The sequence below is a fragment of the Anas platyrhynchos genome, chromosome 19 (assembly GCF_047663525.1).
Source record: "Anas platyrhynchos isolate ZD024472 breed Pekin duck chromosome 19, IASCAAS_PekinDuck_T2T, whole genome shotgun sequence".
Lineage (NCBI taxonomy): Eukaryota > Metazoa > Chordata > Aves > Anseriformes > Anatidae > Anas > Anas platyrhynchos.
The window spans coordinates 11,096,436-11,117,784 of record NC_092605.1 but is presented as its reverse complement, the minus strand read 5'-3'; the positions used below and the strand labels follow the sequence as shown (position 1 = coordinate 11,117,784).

The 21,349-nt window shown below is 57.3% G+C and overlaps 2 protein-coding genes across 10 annotated transcripts in view; one reads left to right on the top strand and one right to left on the bottom strand.

The window, feature by feature from the left end:
* Positions 1–2,338: 2,338 nt before the first annotated feature.
* RNF222 (ring finger protein 222) lies at positions 2,339–14,019 on the bottom strand. 2 transcript variants are annotated; one of them, XM_072025725.1, is made up of 2 exons: positions 13,007–14,019; positions 2,339–5,018 (listed from the first exon to the last, which is right to left on the bottom strand). In XM_072025725.1, the coding sequence occupies exons 1-2, from the start codon at positions 13,078–13,080 to the stop codon at positions 4,346–4,348; spliced, it is 747 nt and encodes a 248-aa protein (XP_071881826.1). In that variant the 5' UTR covers positions 13,081–14,019; the 3' UTR covers positions 2,339–4,345. The 2 variants fall into 2 exon arrangements, with proteins under 2 accessions (XP_071881826.1, XP_005030721.4); XM_005030664.6 differs by lacking the exon at positions 13,007–14,019 and adding an exon at positions 6,207–6,928.
* The window catches only part of NDEL1 (nudE neurodevelopment protein 1 like 1), a 25,204-nt gene continuing 15,474 nt past the window's right edge, over positions 11,620–21,349 (top strand). For 5 of the 8 annotated variants that reach the window (XR_003501226.3, XM_027471556.3, XM_027471557.3 and 2 more), the window contains exons 1-4: positions 11,620–11,721; positions 18,030–18,128; positions 19,536–19,689; positions 20,959–21,107. Coding sequence is in view for 7 of the 8 variants with exons in the window: in XM_027471556.3 (XP_027327357.1) it covers positions 18,043–18,128; positions 19,536–19,689; positions 20,959–21,107 (389 nt within the window). In the remaining variant the exon portion in view is untranslated. Of the gene's footprint in view, positions 11,722–12,163; positions 12,324–15,999; positions 16,897–16,988; positions 17,232–18,029; positions 18,129–19,535; positions 19,690–20,958; positions 21,108–21,349 lie in introns of those variants that run through there. The other 3 variants (XM_072025722.1, XM_072025723.1, XM_072025724.1) reach the window with 3 other exon arrangements.

Genomic DNA, 21,349 nt, shown 5'->3' with positions numbered 1-21,349 from the left:
ATCAGGACTGCCCGCCAGCCTGATGGCTGCTCGGGCCCTGCCTCTTTGCAACACTGGTCGGGGTTTCCTGGGACTCCCACCCACCCTTTCCACGTGGACATCCCACACCAGCTGGCAGGGCTGCAAGCACAGCCCTGGTGTGTGCACAGTTCAGGGTGCCAGCTAACCAAAAGGGGATCTGTGAGGGCCACAGTGCCATGGGAAGGCTCAGGTCACCTTACAGAGTCCTGTGTGTCATCCTCATGCCCACTTTCTCTGCTGTCCACACAGCAAGGAGAAATGTGGACAAGCACTGCTCTGCCAGTCCCCCCCCACCTGTTTTCCCCACAGGCACACCTCCAGCCTGCGCCCACCTCCAGCCAGTGCCCTTCTCCCACTGACCTGGAGCCCCACCACCCACCTAACACCCACCCATCACCACGCACTCCTCACCCAGCTGTTCTAGTTCAGAGCAGGGCTCTGCCCGTGGATCACTCCTCCCTGCCTGGGAGAAACCAATCAGCCCTGGCGTGTTTTGTTTTTTTTTTTTCCCTCTCCTAAAAAGAGAGCATTAAGCCCTTGTGCTCGTGGTGACCATGCTGGTGGTCCTACAGGAGTTATGGATGTGCAGGAGAGTTTTCTTTCAGGAGGGCAGAGGACGTGTTGTTGGAAAGGACCTGTTCGCCCTCCTTTTCCGTGTCAGAAGCATCCTCAGGAGCACCTGCATGGGCAGACAGCAGCTGTGCCTGACTCCTTTCTCAACAGGCCTCTGAAACCTGCAGCAGGAGATCCGAGCCTGCTCCAGATGGCCATGCTGATCAAATCACTGAGCTGGCACACACATCCCCACCCCTTTCCTAGCCAGCTGGCGCCCAGGGCAGGTCCCCAGGCCAGGCCGCCTGCCCAGACAGTAGCGATACCCGGCGGTGCACGCCGAAGCATCCTGCCTGAAACGCTGGGTCGGGGTCACAAAGCCTGGTGCACCTCATTGCCATGGGTGAGTGGGAAAGGCAGCTTTTGGGGTACCCAGCATGGATAGAGCCATGCACCCATGGCAGGAGTTGGTGCCCACTGTGAGCAGGCTGAGGGCTGGCACCGGGAATGCCATCAGTGCCAGGTGGTCACCCCTAGAGCGATACCCTTCCAATGCTGCTCATCGAGTCTGTGCTCATCCAGCCCACAGCCAAGCTGCAGGGCTCCTGGGAAGGGACGTGGCCTGGGGACCTCTCCTACCACAGAGAAGGGGAAAAGCCTCTGACACACCAGCTCCCGGGGTCCGCTGGCACCTTCACCCCCATCTCCCTGCCCAGGACCAGGGTGTAGGAGAGCTCCAGCCCCACCAGGCTGGGCAGGTGTGCTGCTGGAGCACGTGGAGCTGTGGGCACCACACGGTCCGGAGGGAAGGGACACCCCAAGCTGACCCACGCAGAGCAGGACAGTGCAGAGGGGACTTTGACTTCCTTTAAAAGCACGGGCAGGCTCCACATCACGCACAGCCAGATGTCCCTCCCTGGGGACAGCTGGTGCCACAGCCCCAGGGCTGGTGAGGGGCAGATGCCCGGACACTCACTTCAGTTCAAGTGTTTCTGGAAACCTTTACTGAGGCACGCACATACATCGGCACCTGCTTGAAATAAAATACAAGGCATGAAAACAGGCATGGAAACCTGTGCACTGATAGTGAAACACGTCCAACTGCATCTTGAGCACAGCCAGCTGCCTGCTGGACATGAGGACACACAGACACACTTGCACAGACACTCTCCCAGTGCCCCAAATGCCCACAATCTACCCCAGTCCAGCCCAAGCTGGGCTTTATTTCTTGTCACATGCCTGCAGAGCAGTCCCAGACCAGCATCAGAGCTCCTGGCATCTTGCCCCATCACATGAGCCCTTCGTCCTCATGGCAGGGTCCTACAAAGCCCCTGCCCACCAGAGCTGCCTGGAGGACATGTCTCTGGCCCTTTTGTTAGCTGACCTTTAATTTTGTGTGCATGCATGCTGGCCTTCCTTATCTGCAGGAGAGTCATTAGCTCCCTCCCGGATGCACTTAGAAATAATTGCCCTAATGGGCTCCTGCCTTGGGCAGCTTGGGGTTGCTCGTGAAAACCACAGCCTCTGGGCTGTGGCAGGGGACAGGGCCCCAGTGTCACCAGGGAACAAGGGACGGGACATCCCAGCCCTCTCCAGCAACAAAAAGGGGGGAAAAGGGAAGGGGTTGGGATGGAGCCAGGGCCCCCAGGGCATCCCCAGGGATCTCCAGCAGCTCCCAGTCCGAATCGTAAGCACCAGCGGTGTGCCGGGAGCCTGCAGTAACTCTGCAAGGAGACGCTGCCCGGAGAATTTGGACACGAGTGGGTGACTGACTGCCCACAGAGCAGTGCTGGTGTCTGCTGAGGGACATGGCAGGGACAAGGCAGGACTACACGAGTGTCCCCACAGCGGGTGATGTGCTGGGGGGCTGGGACATTTGCAGGGAACACAGCCACCTGATGCATGGCCCCGAGCTGCGCCTGTCCCTGAAATGGTCCCTGCCATGCTCCTGGTGGGGGCTGTGGTGTGAGGAGAGCCAGACCTCCCCCGGGGACCTGCAGCCGGACAGGGCTCAGGAAGGTCTGGCTCCAGCCATCAGCACGAACAAGGAGCAGACAGGATGCTGGCAGCTTCTCCATGCGCACAGGACGGGGCTGGGGTCACCCTCCCAGACGCACGCAGCCCCCTGGGCCCTGGTTCGCCGGGGTGTGCTGGCCGCAGGGCTCCCGGGGGGCTCCGTGACCCTCGCCCACCAAGGCAGGGGCTGGAGGCGCAGGGTGCCGCCACCCAGGGCTGCTCCTGCCACCACGCCAGCCCCAGCACCCATCCCTGGCCAAGCAGTGCCACCCTGTGGCAACCTCCTGCCCGAAATGGGGGGTGCCCCCGGACTCCCAGCCAAGGCCCACGGCGCTGCCTGTCCCTGCTGATGGCACCTCCTGGGCCCCTCTGCCCTGCTGTCACCCCGACACATCCCAGGATGTCCCTCCGCACCCCAGAGCTGCTGCTGGGTCTCTTTGCCCCCCCCCTGGCAAGCATCCCCGAGACTCCAGCAGCAGCAGCCAGAATTGGGCTCCTCCACGCCTACCCACCTGCGGGCAGCCCCTATAAAGGGGGTGGCTCCCTGGCACCCTCCAGTAATTCCCCCGACACATGGCGTCATAACAAGGGTAATTATTAAACGATGAGGCATGGGCGCGTTCTTGTCAGGTCATTATTTGTTATGAAATAGGATTTCCATTCCAGTGCAGTGTCTCAAGCACTTTTTCCTCAGGTCATCTTCCAGTGCTTCGTGCAGGGGTCAGCGCGCAGGTGAAGAAACTGAGGCACGGGGGTGGATGAATGATGTCCTGGCTCTGCCCAGCGGTGGGCCATGGGCTGCCTTGATCCTTTCCCATCAAGCAGCATTTCCAGCCCCAGGTCGGATTTATTTGTCCCCATGAAATGTCCTGGATGATCCCAAAGCCATTTCGGTGGCACTCTGGCCACCTGATGCCCATCCAGGCAGTGGGAATCTCACTTAGGGAGCACGGGGACCACCATGTGCCACCCTCCTGCCTGCCGCCACCTCCTGCGGGTGACAGCGAGGGACACCCTGCTCCTGCTCCAAAGGGGTCAGGCAGTCCCAAAGCACCAAGGTCCTCGGGGCACATTCCAGAATGAGTGAGACCAGCAGCGCCTATGGGGCTGGGCACTGGGTCAGGAGGACAAAGGTGGTGGTGAGGGTGCAAAGGCAGTACTGGGGTGCCCAGCCACAGGGGGAGAGTGGCAGGAGAAAGTCCCCGTCACCGCTGGCAGCTCTGGCAGGGGGTGAACAGCAGCCCCCATTCGCCCTTCCTTTAGACAGGGCACAGAAATTCCCAAACCTCAGCTGCGCATCCCCAGTGCCCACACCATGGGGAGCAGAGTGGGGTTCCCAAACCTGCTCCTGGCACAGCCTAGACCTGGCTTTGCCCCCTGCCCTGCTGCCTGTCCCTGCACACCCAGAGCAGAAGGGACACGGTGGCAGCAGGAGCATGGCCCCCACTCTGGGGACCTAAGAGCAGGGCACGGCTGGGACTGCGTGGGCAGCGAGCTGGGTCCCTTCCTGACCCATTGTGCCACTAAAATGCCAGAAAAATCCACCAACAGGGCTTGAGAAGCCACGTTTTAGACAAAAGGAAAAATATCCAGCATGTGAGCACCCAGAGATCTTCAGAAACACCCAGAAGTCCCTGGCCAGATGGAAGAGCTTCCCCTGGAGCTGCTTCTGGGCTCCCTCCAGGGATATTTTCCAGGAGGTGCCAGCCCCAGCGTCAGTGGCAGCCCTGCAGCAGCCAAGCCGGTCCCATCCCTGCTACGAGTCCCTCTTCACCAGCAGCAGCCAAGGGAGCACGGCCGCCAGCATGGCCACGGTCAGGATGAGGAGCACGGCCAGGGCGATGGGCGACTGACAGCACTTCACGCCCAGGGCCGAGCTGGAGGACACGGTGCTGCGTGTTTCGGCCAGGCTTCTCCTCCCCAGGGAGGAGCAGTCCGTGTCCACCAGCGGCATCCCGTGGCTGCTGATGACGAAGATGTGGGCTTCCCGTGCCAGCTCTCCCTGCGAGTCCCCGGGGCTGCTCCCCGTGCCGCGGCACCGGTCGAAGCTCTGCACCGGCATCACAAAGTGGCTGGGCACCACCAAGGTGTTGCTGGGCTCCAGTTTGGCCAGCTGGGACAAGGAGGAAGGTGACAGGGGCATCTCCAGCGCCAGCAGGTTGCTGGGCCGAAGAGCCTTCTTCTTGCTGAGGAAAGTCACGTAGCGGCAGACGGGGCAGATGATGCTGCTCCGCACCTGGCCGTCCAGCTTGGCGGAGAGCAGGCACTTCACCAGGCAGTCATGGCAGAAGGCGTGCCCGCAGCTGAGCCTGCGGTGCGTGTGCTCCAGCGGCTGGAACTTCTCGTAGCAGACCGGGCACTCGGCCGGGGGAGCCTCCTTGCTGGACGAGGTCTCCGACATCCCTGCTGGGTCCCTGGGTGCTCCCCAGCTGCGAGGAAGGATGCGGGGGGTTGATAAGGTTAATAAGGTCAGGGGTGCGATGGTTGGCACGCTCCATCTCTCCTCCACCTCTCCTCCTTTCTGCTCTCTTGCCCTCACCCTCTCACCTCTCACATCTGTGTGGGTGGCATTGAGGCACGGTCCCCATGAGGCAGGGCATTTTTAGGGGTATTAAAGCCCTTTGTTTGGAACCTTGTGCAGGAGAGGGATAATGGGAGGACCTCAGCTCTGGAGCTCCCAGGAGCAACAAGCCCCAGCTGCAAAACTCCATGGGAAAAGGGAAAAGGTGAGAGCCCCTGGATGGGGCTGCACCCACCCTGCTGCAGGCAGAGCAAGCTCAGTGCATGGCACCAGTGCCTCTGTGCTCTGCTGTCGGCTCCCATCCCACAAAGAAGCCCGCCGAGGAAAGGAGATGCTCCCACCCCAGGGGATGTGGAGGAGCTGGGAGGATGGGCAGGTGGGGCAGGGAGGTGAAGATGGAGCGTGGGGGGGCAGGCAGCGAGCCCCACACCAGGCTCCCTCCAGGGACATCCCAGCCCAGTGTCTGGGCCACTGCTGAGCACGGTGCGGGCTGCGAGCACCGAGTGGCGTCTGCTGTTAGTCAGAGCGGGCAGGGCACAGCCCGGCCCCGACACCTCACCTGGCCCCTGCCCTGGCCTCGGGCACCAGGGAGTGCGGGGCCACCGGGGCCACCTCGGTCCTGAGACCCCTGCGTGGGCTGGGTCCGAAGGAAACCCAGGTGCTTCCGAGGGCAGGGAGCATGGGGTCAGGGGAGGGACAGGGAGAGGGAGACAAGGTGAAGGAGGGATGCTCAGCTCCCTTCTCCTAGAGTGGTTCAGCAGGTGGAGCTCCATAAAGCAGGCAACTTTCCAGCCCCAGCAGTGTTTTCAGACCCAACACAATCTGTACCCCCTTTTGCAAGCCTGATTGCACCCATGGGTGTCCTCACAGATGTTTCTGGAGCTTTTGTCATCCCCCCTGCTGCTAGAGAGGAGGGCATCGCAGCCCCGCTCAGAGCCCAGCAGCCACCCCCAGCACCGGGCTGGCCACGCAGACACAAGAAGCCATCCCCTCCCTGCTCAAAGGGAGGCAGCCCCAACTCCTCTCCGATTTAGGGACTTGATGCTCCCTAAAGAACCACAGGAGACCCGCACCCTGTGCCCCGGAGCCCCCCTACCTGCTGCAGGGCACCTGGGCAGGGTCTTCTCCATGCACTCTACCACTGTCCCCAGCGCCGAGCAGCAGCCGGGACGGGGACCGGGACGCCTATATAACACGGAGCTGGCGGCCGCGCGTTTCATGCGGGCACGTTGCGTAAAAGCAGGAGCGGGGACAGGGCAGCTCCCGGGGAGTGAATGCGGAGGAACTCGTTTGGGTTTTAAAGCCCTGATCCTCACCAGGGAGTGGGTGAGGAGCCGGCGTCAGGCGGCGGAGGCAGGGATGGGCGGCACGGTCCTGCCTGCTTGCCTTTGTGTGATGTGATCAAACCCTGCTGGAACAGGGGGTGGAAGGGGTGCTGGCCCCCAGCCGCATTGCTGGCTGCTCACCCAAACCCCAGCATGGCTGGGGGCAGCCCCAAAAGCTCACAGAGGAGCAGGCACTAGAGCCACTGGCACCTCACGCCTGCCTGGTGGTTTCCAGCATCAGCTGCTGCAGATTTGGGGTAGGTGGGACCCCTGCACTTGGAGATGAGTCACAGCTTGGGCACATGAGAGCTGGAAACCCACAGAGAGAAGGTTTTCTGTGGCCCTGCCCCTTGTCCTGGGGTGCTGTCGTTCCTCACCTGACCCCCAGGCAAGGAGCTGAGAGGCATCTTCCCTCCAAAGCCTCCCAAGAAGCGTTTGGAGGGTGGATGGTTCCTGTCACCACCTCAATTCTTCCCAGCCTCCCCAGCCCAGCTGGTGGCCATGGGGTGGCCAACCTGGCTTCAAGGGACCCAAATGCCCTGGGGACCTGCAGCCTCCACTGTGGTTCAGGAGAAACCTGGACAACAAGCAGGGATCCTGCCTGGGGGCAGAGAGGCTCTGCACAACCATCCCTGGTCCTGCACCCTTCCAACCTCAGGAAGGTGCCCAAGGCACTCCAGGAGCTATGGGACAATCAGAAAAGGGGTGGATGAGCACATTAATGCACCCCTTGCACCTAAAAACCCATCGATGGATCCCCAGAGTCGCTGCAATGGGAGCAGGGACAGTTTCACGCCCTGGCAGGGCAGCGGGTGGCAGGCGTGGGCAGCAGTATCAGTCACCCGTGGGCGCAGTGGTTACAACACGGGGATGGTTTCTGGAAGCAAAAGGGAGGGTGCAGCCTCCCCGTGCCATGCTGTGCCATGGGACAGCTGCCAAAATGCATCTAGCCTCTGCAGAGGGTGCCTCTGCTGGGGGTTGTGCCCAGGGGACCTCGTGCCATGAAATCCCATCGCAAGCTGTAGGGAGATCCGGAGCACACCATCCCCATCCGCTCCGCTGTGCAGGTCGGGGACAGAGCCACTCCCCGCACTACCCCAAATTTCTCGGGCTGGTGGAGGCTGAAAGCTCTCCAGACTGAGCCAGGGCAGGGGTCCCACAGGCACCTTTGGGGTGCGCACCCCTGTCCCGCCTGATCTCCTTGGGGCTGTTCACACCCACCAGGGAGCTGCAGGGGGAGAAGTGACCGGGGCAGTGCCCATGGATGCGGGGAGGCCGCGCTGCCCCCACCTGCAGCTTCCCAGCCAGCACGGCGTCGGGGTGGAAATTCCTGCTCCCATAGTTCGGATACTCTCCGCCATCGGAAACTATGAGCTCACAGCACTATACATAGGCACTGGAAAAACAAGTCTGCCTCCCTCGGCAGCTTTGGCCTCGCTGAAATCAAAGGGATTTTGGTGTATCGCGGCCCCGGCTTTGTCAGCAGTTTCGTCCTCTCCCGGTCACGGCCGTTCCCGGTGCCTTTGCCCCACTTCCATGTGCAGCCGCGTCTCTGCTGGGTGACAGGGTTGGGTCTGACGGTGCCTGAAGGACAAGTGGCCAGGTCCAGGGACAAAGCCAGGTCCAGGATGCCTTTTCCAGGTGAGGAGGTGGCTCCAGGCTCAGCTCCTGGCCCATGACCACAGCCAGAGCTGCTCTGCCCAGGACCGGCGGCTCCCCGCAGACAAGGGACATCGCTGACCCAGGAGGGGACACAGCCCTGGCTGTGGGGTTGGGGTGGCCGACGTCCCCTCCCTGCAACGGTGACAGATTTGGGGCAGATCTTTGCAGCTTTTTACAGGGATGAAAGGATGCTGCAAATCTTCACTAGCATCACCCAGACTTCCTACTCCCAACCACCAGGCAGACGGGAGGCACAAAGCTATTATATATAGCTACATAAAATTGCTTATCTTCAAAGCACACTTATAGACAAAAGATTGATCTCTGTGTGAGTTTGGTGCCATAGGTCTCAGCACTTCCATGTCAAGCCCGTGCTGCAGCTTCCAACTGATGGAACAGGGAAGTCTCCAGTGAGCCCAGGTGTGTCCCTACCCATTTGCTCAGCTGGGGCCAGGATCCCGGTGAGAAAAATCCCAATTTATTCTTGGTGGCAAGATGCACACAGGGAGCTTTGCCACTCAGCCAGGTGAAGTCTTCAGTTGGAGAAGGAGGAATCATTGTGCCCACGTCTATAATTGACAGCCAGTTTGGGAAGTTTTACTCAGCATTTTACTATGGTTTGTATTTCATGTTCAGATCTCGACCTGCAGGTCTGAGGCTTTACAGGAGGTTCTGCTCAGCCCCTTCTCCTTCCACCTCTTCCCAGGTGCCTCTCAAGCACAGCGAGTGGTTGGCATCGGTGAGAAGGAGCCGTGGGTAAGAGGGGAGAAGTAAACCCGCCTTTGATTTTAGCCTGCGGAGATGTTCCCAGCCTGGGGAGAGGCTCGGGGGAGCACGCCCGAGGCCCCAGAAGCAGCAGCAGGAGCCCTTGCATCAGCGGCCTCCCCGGCGCTCTGTGCCTTGCCCAGGAGGTGGTGCTCTCGTGTGTGCTTTGGCTGCCTCCCAAAATCCAGCCCCGGGTGCGCGGAGCGGCCCCGAGCCCCCACCTGCGGAGCCGGCGGTGCCACGGCTGGGTGGGACGGGGGCGTCCTGGGTCTGGCCCTTCGGACTGAGAGATGCTTGTCAGCACCGAGGAACAGCTGGAGCCTCCCCGAGACTCTCTCCAATTCCTCTTTTCCCACCAGGGTGCGGATGTGCTGAGATGCTGCCTGCTTTGCTAAGGGACCCGCGGTACCCGGGTGTAGCCCCTCCGAGCCCTGCTCCGACACCAAACATCGGCTCCTGTCCCACCCGGCCCATGCAGAGCCACACAGCCCCTGGGCACATAGGGGTTTTCCAAACCTTGTAGGGTAACTGTGGTCTCCAGAGGCTCCTTGAAGGCTTTTTTTCCCCTGAGCTGCACAGACCCCGTCTTTAGTCCCCATCCCAAAGACAGCCCCATCCCCATGGGGACTGGGACAGTGCCGGGGCTGTGCCAGCTCCCACTGCACACCTGGGCTTGGTCCCTGCTTTGCAGGGCAGGTTTGGCCCATATGGACACAGGCTGTGCCACCATTTGCCCCAAAAGCCAGAAGCAAATAGGTATTGGTGAATTATTTGCTACCACAAACAGATGCAAGAGCACCAGAAGCTGGCTTTCCCTGGGCCCAGTCCTCAGAGCAAGGCCTGAATGGGGTGTCAGCCCACATCCCCCCTGCCTCCCCATCTCTCCAGCATCCCCTCCCTGCCCTGGTCCCACCTCACCTCCCATCCCAGTGCCCTGGGGAGATGGTTAAGGGGAGGAGGTGCCGCTGCAATGCTAATCCACAGCATCTCCCATGTAATGGAGAAACCACACGGCTTTGAAGCAAGAGGGAAGACACTCGGGGGGAGAAGGCAGCATCTGCTCAGCCGGGGCTGGAGTGCTCAGGGCAGAGGGGCTTGGGCATCCTGCAAGCCCAAGGATGGGCAGGTCCTTCCTGGGAACGGGGCTGGAGTGGGGAGCAGGTTGCTGAACCTGTCATCAAATCCTCTGGCTCAGCATGGCCAGCAAAGGTGGATTTTCCCCTTGCTTCTGGCATGGGAGGCTTCAACGGGGCCATTGCAGGAGTCTGGGATGCACTCGGGGTTTGAAACCTCATCCCTTGCACGCCGGCTGCTGGCACAGGTAGGAGCGAGTGTGGGAGAGAGCCAGGTGAGGTGACAAGGTGCTGGGAACACCCTGCCTCAGATGCTCACCCCTTTTTTGCTGTCAGTTCCTTTGTGCCATGTTTTGGAAGACAAGGCACAGACACCCTGCAATGTCAGCAGAACAGGCTGTCAGGGCTTGGGTTTTGGGGTCCTGTACCAAAACGAGTTACTCTCTGTGGTTTTGCCTGCCGGACTGCTGCAGTTTGATATTTTCCTCCAAGCCCCAGCTCCCAGTGGGCTGGGGTGGCAGCGGGGCAGTTTAACAGGAGCCAGAACAGGTCAGCCTCCAGCTCCTGCTGCAACACACGTCTCGGAGCAGCACAAGGAAAAACAGGCTCAGTGAATATCATTCGATATTCACTTATGGCGGTGCTCATGATCTGGGTTAATTTAATGATTTTTCCTGGGGTTTATGACCACACAGTGCTGCAAAGGGATTGTGTGCGTGCAGAGCTGCTCTGCCAACCAGGGCTGCCTGGCAGCCTGCCCACCAGACACCCGGGGGGCTGTTGGGATGTGATGCTCGGCTCCAAGGGCATCCTCCCCACCCTGCCGTGCCTGGGTTTATGCATCCAAACCAAGGTGCCCAGCAAGGGAAGGGTGACCAGGGCTGAGCTCTGGAGACATTTCCTGCATCTCCTGGACCATGCCCACCCAGGGACCCCCAGGAAGGTGGGTGCCGAAAGATGTGGGGTGCACAAGGGGTAACCCCAGCACCCAGTGAGCAGCAGGGCAAAAATCAAGAAAAAAAATCATCACTGGGGGGCAGCCGAGCGTCCAGCAGGCAGGCAGAGCCGTGAACAGCTTTTTTCAGGAACTGCTGGCAAAGTCTGTCAAAAGAAACAATTGGGCAAATATCGCCCAGGCACCAACGGCAGCACTCAGATTAGCCGGTAAAAATAGAAGATTTTATCAAAAAAAGCCTCTGTGTGAATGTATGCAACCCGCTCGGGGCGGGGGGTGTAAAATGAGGATAAATGAAGTGTCTCTGCCTGTATGCAGCAAGAAACCCCTCGGTAGCATCAGCCCTTTGCCCTGGCCGACCCATGGAGCATGGGGCTGGGGGGCTGTGCCCGGCGTGTGGCTTGTGGTGCTGTGGTGCTCACGGCCGTGCTGAGCGAGCTGCTGCTGGGGAAACGCCGGCCCCGAGCCCCGGGACAGAGCGGCCCCGGTGGCAAATCCCTGCTGGAGGGGCTGGGGGGGGGCCCAGGGCTGTGCCTGGGCTGCTGTCCCTGCAGCCCCCCCCCCAGAGCCGTCACCTGGGGACCCCCAACGCCCTCCGAGATGCCGGGCAGCTCTGGCACCACCCTCCTGTGTTGACCTCCAGCCCCCCCAGCACCCCCCCTCCCTGCAGCCCCTCCCCTGTCCCCCCCAGCCCCCTCCCCTCTCCCTTCCCCACCCACCCGCCCCGCCCCGCCCCGCCCCGCCCCCCCCGCGTCATCTCGTGTCCCCGCCCCGCGGTGCCCGGATCAGGCGGTTCCGAGGCCGGGCGGCTGCGGCGGGCGATGCGCCCCGGTGAGCGGCGGGGCCGGGCCGGGCCGGGACAAGGGGCGGGGGGCGGCGGGGAGCGGGGGTGGGGGGGAGCCGCGGGGCTCGGCCGGGGGCTGCGGGGCTGAGCGCGGGGCCCTGTGGCTCCCGGCGCGGCCCCGCCGATTGGCTGCCAACTGACAACGGGGCACGTCCCGCCCCCCCGCGCGCGCGATTGGCCGGCGGCGCGGCTCCGCGGCCTGCGATTGGGCGCAGCGCGCGTCTGTCAGGACCGGCCGGGCTGCGCGGCCACCGCCCTGCGCGAGCCGCTGCCCCCCCCACCCCCCCCCCCCCCCCACCCTCAGCCCCCTGAGGGAGCGGCACAGTGAGGGGGGGGGTCCCGAAGGGGCTGCCCCTGCCCTGCCCCTGCCCCCCGGGGCCTGCCGGGCTCGGCGCGGGGGGGGCCGCAGTGGCACGGGCAGTGCCCGGGGGCCTCGCTGTGTCCCTGGCTGTGTTTGATCGCAGCGGGGGGCTCGGTGTGTGTGGGGGGGCCGGGCCGGGCCGGGCCCGCTGCGGGTGTGAGGCACAGCCCGGGCGGCCGCCCCTCGGGGAGTGAGGGTTGGATCCTGCGCCTTGCCGAGGGTACCGAGGTGAGGGTGCGTGTCCGGGTGTCCGTACAAATTTAGCTTCCTCCCCAGCTCCTGGGGGCCAAACCCTGCTCTCCTCCTCGTGTGGAGCTGCGGGTGCGTGAGGGAACAGCCCCGCTGCGGGGGGGGGGGGGAGAAAATGGGGCTGTGGTGGCCGTGACCTTGGTGCCACGGGGAGAGCTGGCGCTGGAGGCGGCTGGCACGAGGCTGCCCAAAAGCACGGGAGCGAAGCACTCTGCGTGCCTTCAGTCTCCTACAGGTATTTTGGAGAGGTGGGGGAAGTTGGACTAAAAAAGGAGAGCCGCACGGTGTTCAGATGTTTGTGTCCCCAACGTAATCGAGATAAAATTGAGGTGCGTTCAAGCAAAGTGCGTTATCACCACCGCATTGTGCCCGCCCTGGGGCAGATCGAGCCGCTGCCAGCCGTGTGGCTTCCCCAGCACGGCTGTACCCACAGCGGGGCCTTCTGCTGGGACAGCCCGCTGAGCTTCACTGCCCCGATCACAGCACGGCTCAGGGATTTCTTTAAAACTCTCATCTCATTAAGTGTTTGCTGAAGGGACCTGAGTCCCCCTGCTTATGGCCAGCCTGTGACCTGTGTCTGGGTGGCGTTTCTCAGAAAGGTTTTCCCTCCCTGGTACTGCCGGATTGTAAGGGATTTAAAAGGCAGCAGAGGATTGCCTCACCTTAGGAGAAACCTGCGCCAAGTGCTCTTCCCTTCAAGCTTCCCAGTCACTCGTTTGACAGTGACCAAAAGCATCTTAGCCCTCTGGCCACCACCTTTCCAGGGAATTTCATCATGGGGATGGCATTAATTGCTGAGATAATGGGGAGGCTCCAGGGACCTCTGTGCCGGCTTCTGTCACAGGCTCTTTGTGTCTGCCTTAAACTCTCAGGTGAGGCTGTTGCTGCTGGGCAGGAGATGCTTCGGTGGTGCTGCTGGGAGCAAGCAGAGGCAGGTTGTCTTACACTGCCAGGTGTGTGAAGGAAACAATGGTTTTAACAGGAAATTCTCATGCCTTTGGTAGTTGTAGCTGGATTTCTGAAAAGAGGCTTCCCATATTAGTGCCTTCCTTCTGTTTTCCCTGCTTGCATCGCAGGGCTGGCTAATGTGGCAACATTGGTTTGGTTTTGCTTTTGGGGGGTGGGGGGTGGATGTCCCTGTCTCCCCCAGCAGGTCTCCTGTTTGCCAGGTGTGCAAGCCTTGGCCATGTGTGCAAAGCAGGCTGGCTGTAGTACATCAATAAGGCTGATTCCACAGTGGCTGTCAGGATGAAAAGGCTTTACTGAACGGTGTCTGGCTGTTCCAGAGGCTTCTATCCTGAGCCTGGCTTGAGGATCCTGCGGGTAGGTTTGGTCCTCTCCTGCCTGCCGTGCTGCCCACCTCGGAAAGGCAGGACTGATGGTTACGGCCGGGGAGGGAGTGCTGTGCTGACGCTGTGCTCTCTGACTTCTTTTTTCCTCCCGTAAGCTCATCTGCTGCTGTTGTAAGAGGCAAGGAGGCATTTGTTGTGGTTCACCAGAGAACATTCAGTTCAAAAATAGTACTGCAGGAAAAGACAGAGGTTTGCTTTCCGAAGCAGAGCTGGAAGCAGGCAGCCTTCCAACGTGCGTATGAAAATGCCTCCAGCTCCTATTTCAGGATGAGAAAAACAAGCCCAAATTGATTGGAGAAACCTAATCCACAGCTTTTGTTTGTTTGCTTTCTATATTCTTATAAGTGAAAGACAACACAAGTTTGTGCTTTTTTTCTGGAGTGCTTAGGTGCCCAGCCGTGCTTTGAGATAAAATAAACAAATCCAGAGTTTTGCAAGCTTGGGGGTTACCTCTTGGTTCTTGGGATTTGACAACCAGAAATGGCAGAAACAAGTTTTCTTCTGTTTTTCTGAGATGATGGGAAGAGGTGGAAGACCTGGGTTTGCCTGCCGGGCCTCAGCGATGCTTCCTGGCAGAGCCCTTCCCGGCACCAAGGGGCAGGCACCCGGCCCCTCCGGGGCTCCGACAGCCCAGGGAGCTGGAGGCCGGATGTGACCTTGGCAGGATTTCTTTGCCAGGTCCTATTTTAGGTGGGTATTTGCTCAGTTCCAAAGGTCACTTGGTGGTTGTGCCGCCTTTGTTGGTGGGTCAGGAAGTGAAGCGTGGATGTGGGATGCGTTTTACCGCAGCTTGGTGTGTTCAGTGACGTTGCTGTGCCTCCTCTCTCCTCGGTGAGCGCTCCCTGAAAGTGTTGGGTGATCACAGCTGCGTCTGAGCACGGCTCTGAGTCACTTCTGAGTGCTTCTGTAGCTTGTGATGAGCTGAGGATCGGAGCAGCGGCTTCTGAGCTGTGGGAAGGGGCAGAGAGGAGTCCAAGCACTGCGCTGGATGTGGAGCCTTGTGTTGTGCTCTGACATCTGATCCAAGCCCGAGCTGCAGCCTCCAGTCACGTGGGGAGCCAGGGCAGCTTTTTTTAAGGTGCTGTGTTTGTGTTTTGGTGGCTCCTTGAAGATTTCCGTTTGGCCTTGAATGCAAGGTCCATTAATGTCCTTGAGGAAAGTACTGTCTGCCTGGTAGTTCAGTTCCTTCTGGCACATGTAGGGTTCAGAAAATACTGAGCATCCCGCTTGGCAGGATGCTTCTGGAGGTGAGGAAACCACGTTTGTCCCATCTTAAAAAAGAAAAAGATGCAGTTAGAGAAGTCCTTAATCTACAAGCTGCAGTTTTGTTTTGTTTTATTTTTTTGCGTGTGCAATCACAGCATCGAAAAGTTGTTCCATTTTAAGAGGAGAGTTACTCCGTCCCAGTGACTGTGTACTGGGGGCTTGAAAGCAGCCACGGTGCTTTGAACACAGCTCTTGTTTTAGTGCTGCTCCTGGAGCTATGCCCGCGTGCCCGAGCTTTCCCAGGGTGCTGCATGAATGCTGAGCTGTGTTGTAATGAATGCCGAGTGGGCATCACCATCAGCCTGCTCTCATTTTCCCTGGAAGACGCTGCTGCATTGTCTTGTCCATGTCCTGAAAGCCTCAGTGTTCTTTGTCAAAGGCTCGATTCTGGCAGCGCCACGTCTGCACGGAGCCCGGGAATGGGAAGGGCTCGGCGTGCTGCGGCTCAGCCCCTCGCACAAAGCCCCGAGCCGGGCAGCTGGCGCCGTGCAGCAGCAAAGCCGTCCTTGTCCAGCCCCTGGCACGCCGTGGGTGACGCCGTCCCACGCGTCCATGCCTCAGGCTGGGTGCTCGTGCCCTGGTGGTGCTGGGGGGCTGCTTTCTGCAGGGCTGTGCTTCTGTGCCGTGAAGCTGCCTGCCCCTCCTGATGCTCAGGGCAGCGTTCTGGCCCCGAGCTGCCGTGTTTGGGTACTGTGTGTGCTCTTAGCTTGCTCTTGGCCCCATGCACGTGAGAGAAAGCAAGAGCTACAGCATCGTGCACGCAAACCAGGCTGTGGGTGCTAGAGCTTAGCACGTTGGCATCTGAGGGAGGTGTTTCTGCAGGGCAGGAGGCAGGTGAAAAATCAGGGCTGACAGCTGGGCACGAGGAAGGACCCTGAGCAGGGGTGGGTGCGAGCTGCCACCGCCTAAAAAATGTGTCAGGGGCCGCGGACAGGCCTGGGAAGGTCGGCGCTGTCCCTCTCTGAGACCTGAGTAGTGAAGGACAAGGGGTGCTGCCGGCTTTGGGGTACCGCAGGGCGAGTCTCCTCCCTTTGGTGTCTCCAGGGAAGTGGTGCTTGTCCGAGGGGTGGAAACCCCCAGGTTCTGCCCTCCCCACCCTCGCAGCAGGAAGCAGTCCTGGGCCCAGGCGCGCCTTGTGGCGCCTGCTTCTAGGAAATGATGCAAGGCGCTTCCTCGTGCTAGCTTTCTTCTCAACGCATCCTGAATTTCGCTGACGTGGGGCTTCCTGCCGGGTTACGTCTTCAGAAGGGCTCCTCCGGAGCACTGGGAGCTGACCCTGTTCAGTGCTACACCTCTGGTGTTGTTTTGGGGAAAACGTGCTTCTTGCTGCTCTGTGCTCTCAGCTGGCCCTCTTGGAGAGACGGAGGGGAAGGTCCGGAGACTTGTACTGAAGCGGTTCCAATGTGATCCGTGTGGGACTGGTGTTACGGACAGCACACAGCGGTAACCAAGGCAAACTGCTCATCGCTTTCTCTTCCCCCAAATCAGTGTACCAGCCCAGGAGCTGCCTGACGTGTGCCTGAGCCACAGCAGTGTCTGCTCGCCTTGCTGCAGCCGGCTGGGATACCCTGACGGCTCGGGAGGTGATTCACGGGCTCCGCATCCACCGTAAAGAGGCACTTTGCACGGGGCGCCGTTTGTTCCTGGGTTACCATTAAACTGCCTTGCCAACAGGTGCAGCAGCTGAAGCACGTACGCCAAAGACGTGTTTGTCTGGAGGGACAGCAGGACTGGACAGACGTGTGCCGGGAGGGCTGGCGGTGCCTCACGTGTGCTGTGTTCAGTTCAGGGCAGCGTAGGAGAGGAAACACGGCCAGGTGTCAGCGGCGTGGGGGCCTGGCTGATGATGGCCAGCTCGGACCCGACAGCAGCGTGGGGTGCAGGAAGCACAGGGAGGCAGTCGGGGTGCTTCTGAGGTGCCGAGCACCCGCTGGGTGAGTTTGGTCCCGTGCCCTGGGTGGTGGCAGCTGCGGTCCTGGCTGAAGAGCGGCTGTGCTGTGCTTTGTGACCTAAGGACCAGGCTGGGGAATGAGCCTGGCTGCCCTCTGATGAAAGCGCTGGGGCGTTGTGTCCCACTTCTGGGTGGCTGAAATGTGGGTCACGGCGATGCAGGACGTGTCAGTGTGACACGGCTGGGCCTGGAGGGACAGCAGTGGCTATTGATGGCTGTCAGAGGGGAAGCCGGGACTCGCGGGTCAGCTGTTACTGGCTAATCTGCCAGCGTGAGCTTGGAGCAAGCGCTGTCTGAAGCCTCTGCCATAGCAAAGAGGTTGGTTTCAGCTTATTCCTTTGTTTTCTGGGAATTCATAACCGAGCTGGAGTCTTGGCTGTTGGAGAGGGGGGAGAGAAATGACTGCCTTGAGTGAGAGCTCAGAGAGAGCTCCCAAATGTCTGCGTGACACCCCGGGGGCAGCTCCTGCACTGCAGAGCGCGACTGCCACCCGCCCGGAGACACCCCTGGCAGGAGCTGCTGGCCGGGGGGGCACGGGGCTTGGGGAGAGCTGTTTTGGGGTGGCTTGGGAGGGCACAGCAGGTCTTAAGGTGGCTGCTGGCACCTGCCTCATTGGTACGGAAGCAGAAATGAGCTTGGGCTCAACCTGGGAAGAGTAAATCGAGTTTTAACACCCACAGCACAGCTCGTTGGCTGTTGACCTCAGAGCGTTTGGGCTCGCTTGTTTCGTGCCCTTTCCTGCCATAATAGGAAGGGCAGCAGGCAGAACCTCTAAGAACATTTTCCAAATGGAAGTGGAAACTGTGATAGCTGTAAATTTCAATGTCCTTACCAGTGGTGGTCCTAAATGAGCACGTGGCATTAGCTAATGCTTCAGTGACAGCTACAGCATGCAGCCGACAGTTTTGGTCTCATTTCAGGCTGCTGCACAAGCCTTTCCCGAAGCCGGATGATATTTCATTACTTGCGGCAGGTCTCTGCTGAGTGATGATCATTAACATCCTGCTGGCCAGTGCCAAGCCTGGATGCTGTTGCCAGGCCATGCCATGAAGCCCAGCAGCAGTTTCGGGGCCTGTCTGCCTATCCTGAGCACATTCTTGTGTTTGTGCCCTGCAGGGACCTACTGATCATGGACAGTGAAGAAATCCCAACTTTTTCAAGTCCAAAGGAGGAAACCGCGTATTGGAAAGAGCTTTCCTTGAAGTACAAACAAAGGTACTGTTGTAGATTTGCAGATAGTTCTTGATGATCAGAATGTGGCTTAATCTGTTTCTCTGCAAGATTTTACCAAAATAAGTATTAGGTGTCTGTTTAAAAAAAAAAAAAAAAAAAAAAAAAAAAAGCTCTTTATTTCCAGCTTTAAATCCAGCTTTTACATTACCAGCCTTGTGGAAGCGCAGTGTTCCTTAGTGCTCCCGTGCCAGGAACTCAAGGCTATGTTTTGGGCATGTTTGAGCAAGAGAAGAGCCCCTTTTGCTATGATGTGCATATTTGTATAATTAAAGTGCTGCTTTGAGTAGTAACTTGACATTTTATTGCAAGTAGCTGCCTTTGGGCTTGATGATATCATTACTGGTCCCTTGGGCTTCTTGCAGTTTAGTTACTGGTATAAAAAGTGACTGTTTTGGTGGCTGCTGCCATTTATTGAAATGCACTGTACTTCATAGTCCAGCCTGTGTTTGTGCCACTATGTGTTTTAAGGGGGCACGAGGCTTTTTGGTTACAAAAAATGACTACAGGCTCCCAGCTTTTGTTCTCTTTGGAAAGCTTTTCTTGCACTCAGTGTTACTTGTGTGCAATAGGAGTGAAACCTCTCTCAAGCCCAAAGAGCCCAACGTGCAAGTTGCTTTTTTGTTTGGCTTTTTTTTTTATTCCTGGGAATGGGGATGGGAGTGGGCATGTGAAGGGCAGGCCCCTTCACATGTGGGGTTTCCTGGGCTGTTCTTTGGTGTCAGAAAAGTCTCCCTTTAATGCCAATGGGTATGTAGTTTCCTAAAGCTTTGTTAGTTTTCTCTGCAGCTTGCTAGGAGCTGAGCTATGACATTTGGTAAAGATGAAAAATTAATAAGTGAAGTATGCGGAGAGGCTGCTTTTAGCAATTTAATACCTTGCAGTGGTACAAGGTTAGTAAGTGCTGGCTTCCTTCCAAAGTGCTTAAGTAACCCTAAGATTCAAAGCTTAATGCTTTTCAGCAACCTTAAATTTCCAGGTAGTGCAGAGATACAGTAACTCATTCTGTTAGTGGCTGACCAGAAGCAGGTTACAAACTCACTTTATTTAGTGACTCTGTCAAGTCTGCTAGGGTGAAAGCTAGGGGAGTACAAAGTATTCATCAGGTTCTGTGATTCCTGGAAACAGCCTTGATAAGGTTGTATTTGCACATGTATTTAATGTAGCTGTTTGGTTTTTTTTTTGATGTTAGGGAGTGAATTTCCTTTTATAGCTAAACTTAATGTGATTTCTCTATTCCTCATTTTTCATTTTCCCCTGCAGAGGTCTGTGGATGACGCTTAAGTACTTTAAAACTCGTGTTTTTTCAGCTGATTGTTTTTAACAAGCTATGGACTTTGTTTTAACTTGAGAGATGCTGCATTTTCAATTGACAAAATTGTCTCCTTACAGCTTCCAGGAAGCTCGAGAAGAGCTGGCTGAATTTCAGGAGGGAAGCAGAGAATTAGAAGCTGAGTTGGAGGCACAGCTAGTGCAAGCTGAGCAGAGGAATAGGGATTTGCAAGCAGATAACCAAAGACTGAAATATGAAGTGGAAACATTAAAGGTAGGTCTTGTCTGTAATGGCATTGCCTCTCCTACAGATATGTCTTGGATGTTATTTTAGGTTGTCTGTTCTGTTCTTGGTCACTGAATATCCAAATGAAGTAAAGGAGTCATCTGTTTAAGATCCTGTCTTGAGGATCTCCAGTATGTGCCCCAAATAAGGCAGCAACCTACCAGAGAAATTTCTGGAGGAATTTTTCTTGTTCACATCATTAAACTCTTGTCATTGAGTTTGTGCTCGTTTATTTGAATTCTCTAGGCTTTGCCAAGTGGTAGCTTTATTATTTACCCAGGCAACATCAGCATAGCAACAGGGTGGACAACACAAGTATGTTTTGTCAGGCCATTGCATTGTCATCTTTCTTTGCAATTTTTTTATTTTTTTTCCAGAACGTCTCCTTGGTTTTATGAGACCTTAAAGAAAGCTGAAGATGGGTGATTTGTGCACATCTTTGAGAGACTTTTTCCTAATTCTTAATAGCCATATCTGTGGAGACGGGAACTGAATAAGGATGTGTGTGTGTTCAGATGATGCATTTTAATTAACCCCTCTGTGTTAACAAATTCTTTCAGGGTCTTGAAAAGTATCTTTTCTGGTAACCTCAGATTAGTTTATTGAAGGCAAAGGTTGGAAAACTTACCTAATGGAAATAGGGTTTTGGGGATTACTTGTTCACATGTCCAGTCCCGGTTATGTCTGTAAGGCCAGTATGTGTTTTTTAAGGTCAGTAGTTTTTCCATAAGACCCTGTCTGTACCCTTTGGAGCTGGTGAGAGTGTGTTTGAGACTTGATTCTTCCAGTATCTCGAAGATAAGCTTGTGGACCTGGAGGTTTTGTAACAGATTTCAGTGGCTCTCATTTGTAATGGAGACATCAGATGTGTTCTGGTAACAGTGTGGCTATTGTCAGGGGAGAGAGGCACTGAAGGGGAGGCTGTGCAGTTAGATTTCTGTTTTTCTAGATGTTTGAGGCATCGGAGCAGCTGTCAGTGCAGGCTGTTAGGAACAGATGCAGGGATGCATCTCTGAACAGCCAGCTGGGTTGTGATGAGAAGTCAATGCACAATGTGGTGTTTGTCACTTTATCCTGTGTCCAGTTTTGATGTTCAGAGTATGTTCTTTCTGCCTTCACGCTTTTTGTTGTGTGTTACCAGTAATCCCAGATCAGCAGACTGCAGCTAGTATTTCACTTTGTTTGTCCAGTTTTACCACTGATAATTTGGAGAATGTATGCTACTGATGTTTATCTCACTACTTCTCTTTCTTTCAGGAGAAACTGGAGCACCAGTATGCACAAAGCTACAAGCAAGTGTCGTTGTTAGAGGATGACCTGAGCCAGACAAGGGCCATTAAAGATCAGCTACATAAGTATGTGAGGGAGTTGGAACAGGCCAACGATGACTTGGAACGTGCAAAGAGGTGAAAGCTGCAGTCCTCTGATTTCCTTAAAGTATTCACTAGATCTTTTCCTTGTTACTCAGATTCATCACTTTATTTTTCTAAAGAGGAAAAAAAAAAAGCACGTGGTTTAAAAAAATGATGCTTGATTCTTTGTACAGTGCAACTTTACTCCTGGAGTTCACCTCCATCAGCTGGTAGAGTTATATTACATCAAGAAGAACTAGTGGGAAAGCCTAAAATGCTTCATGCACATGTGAGAA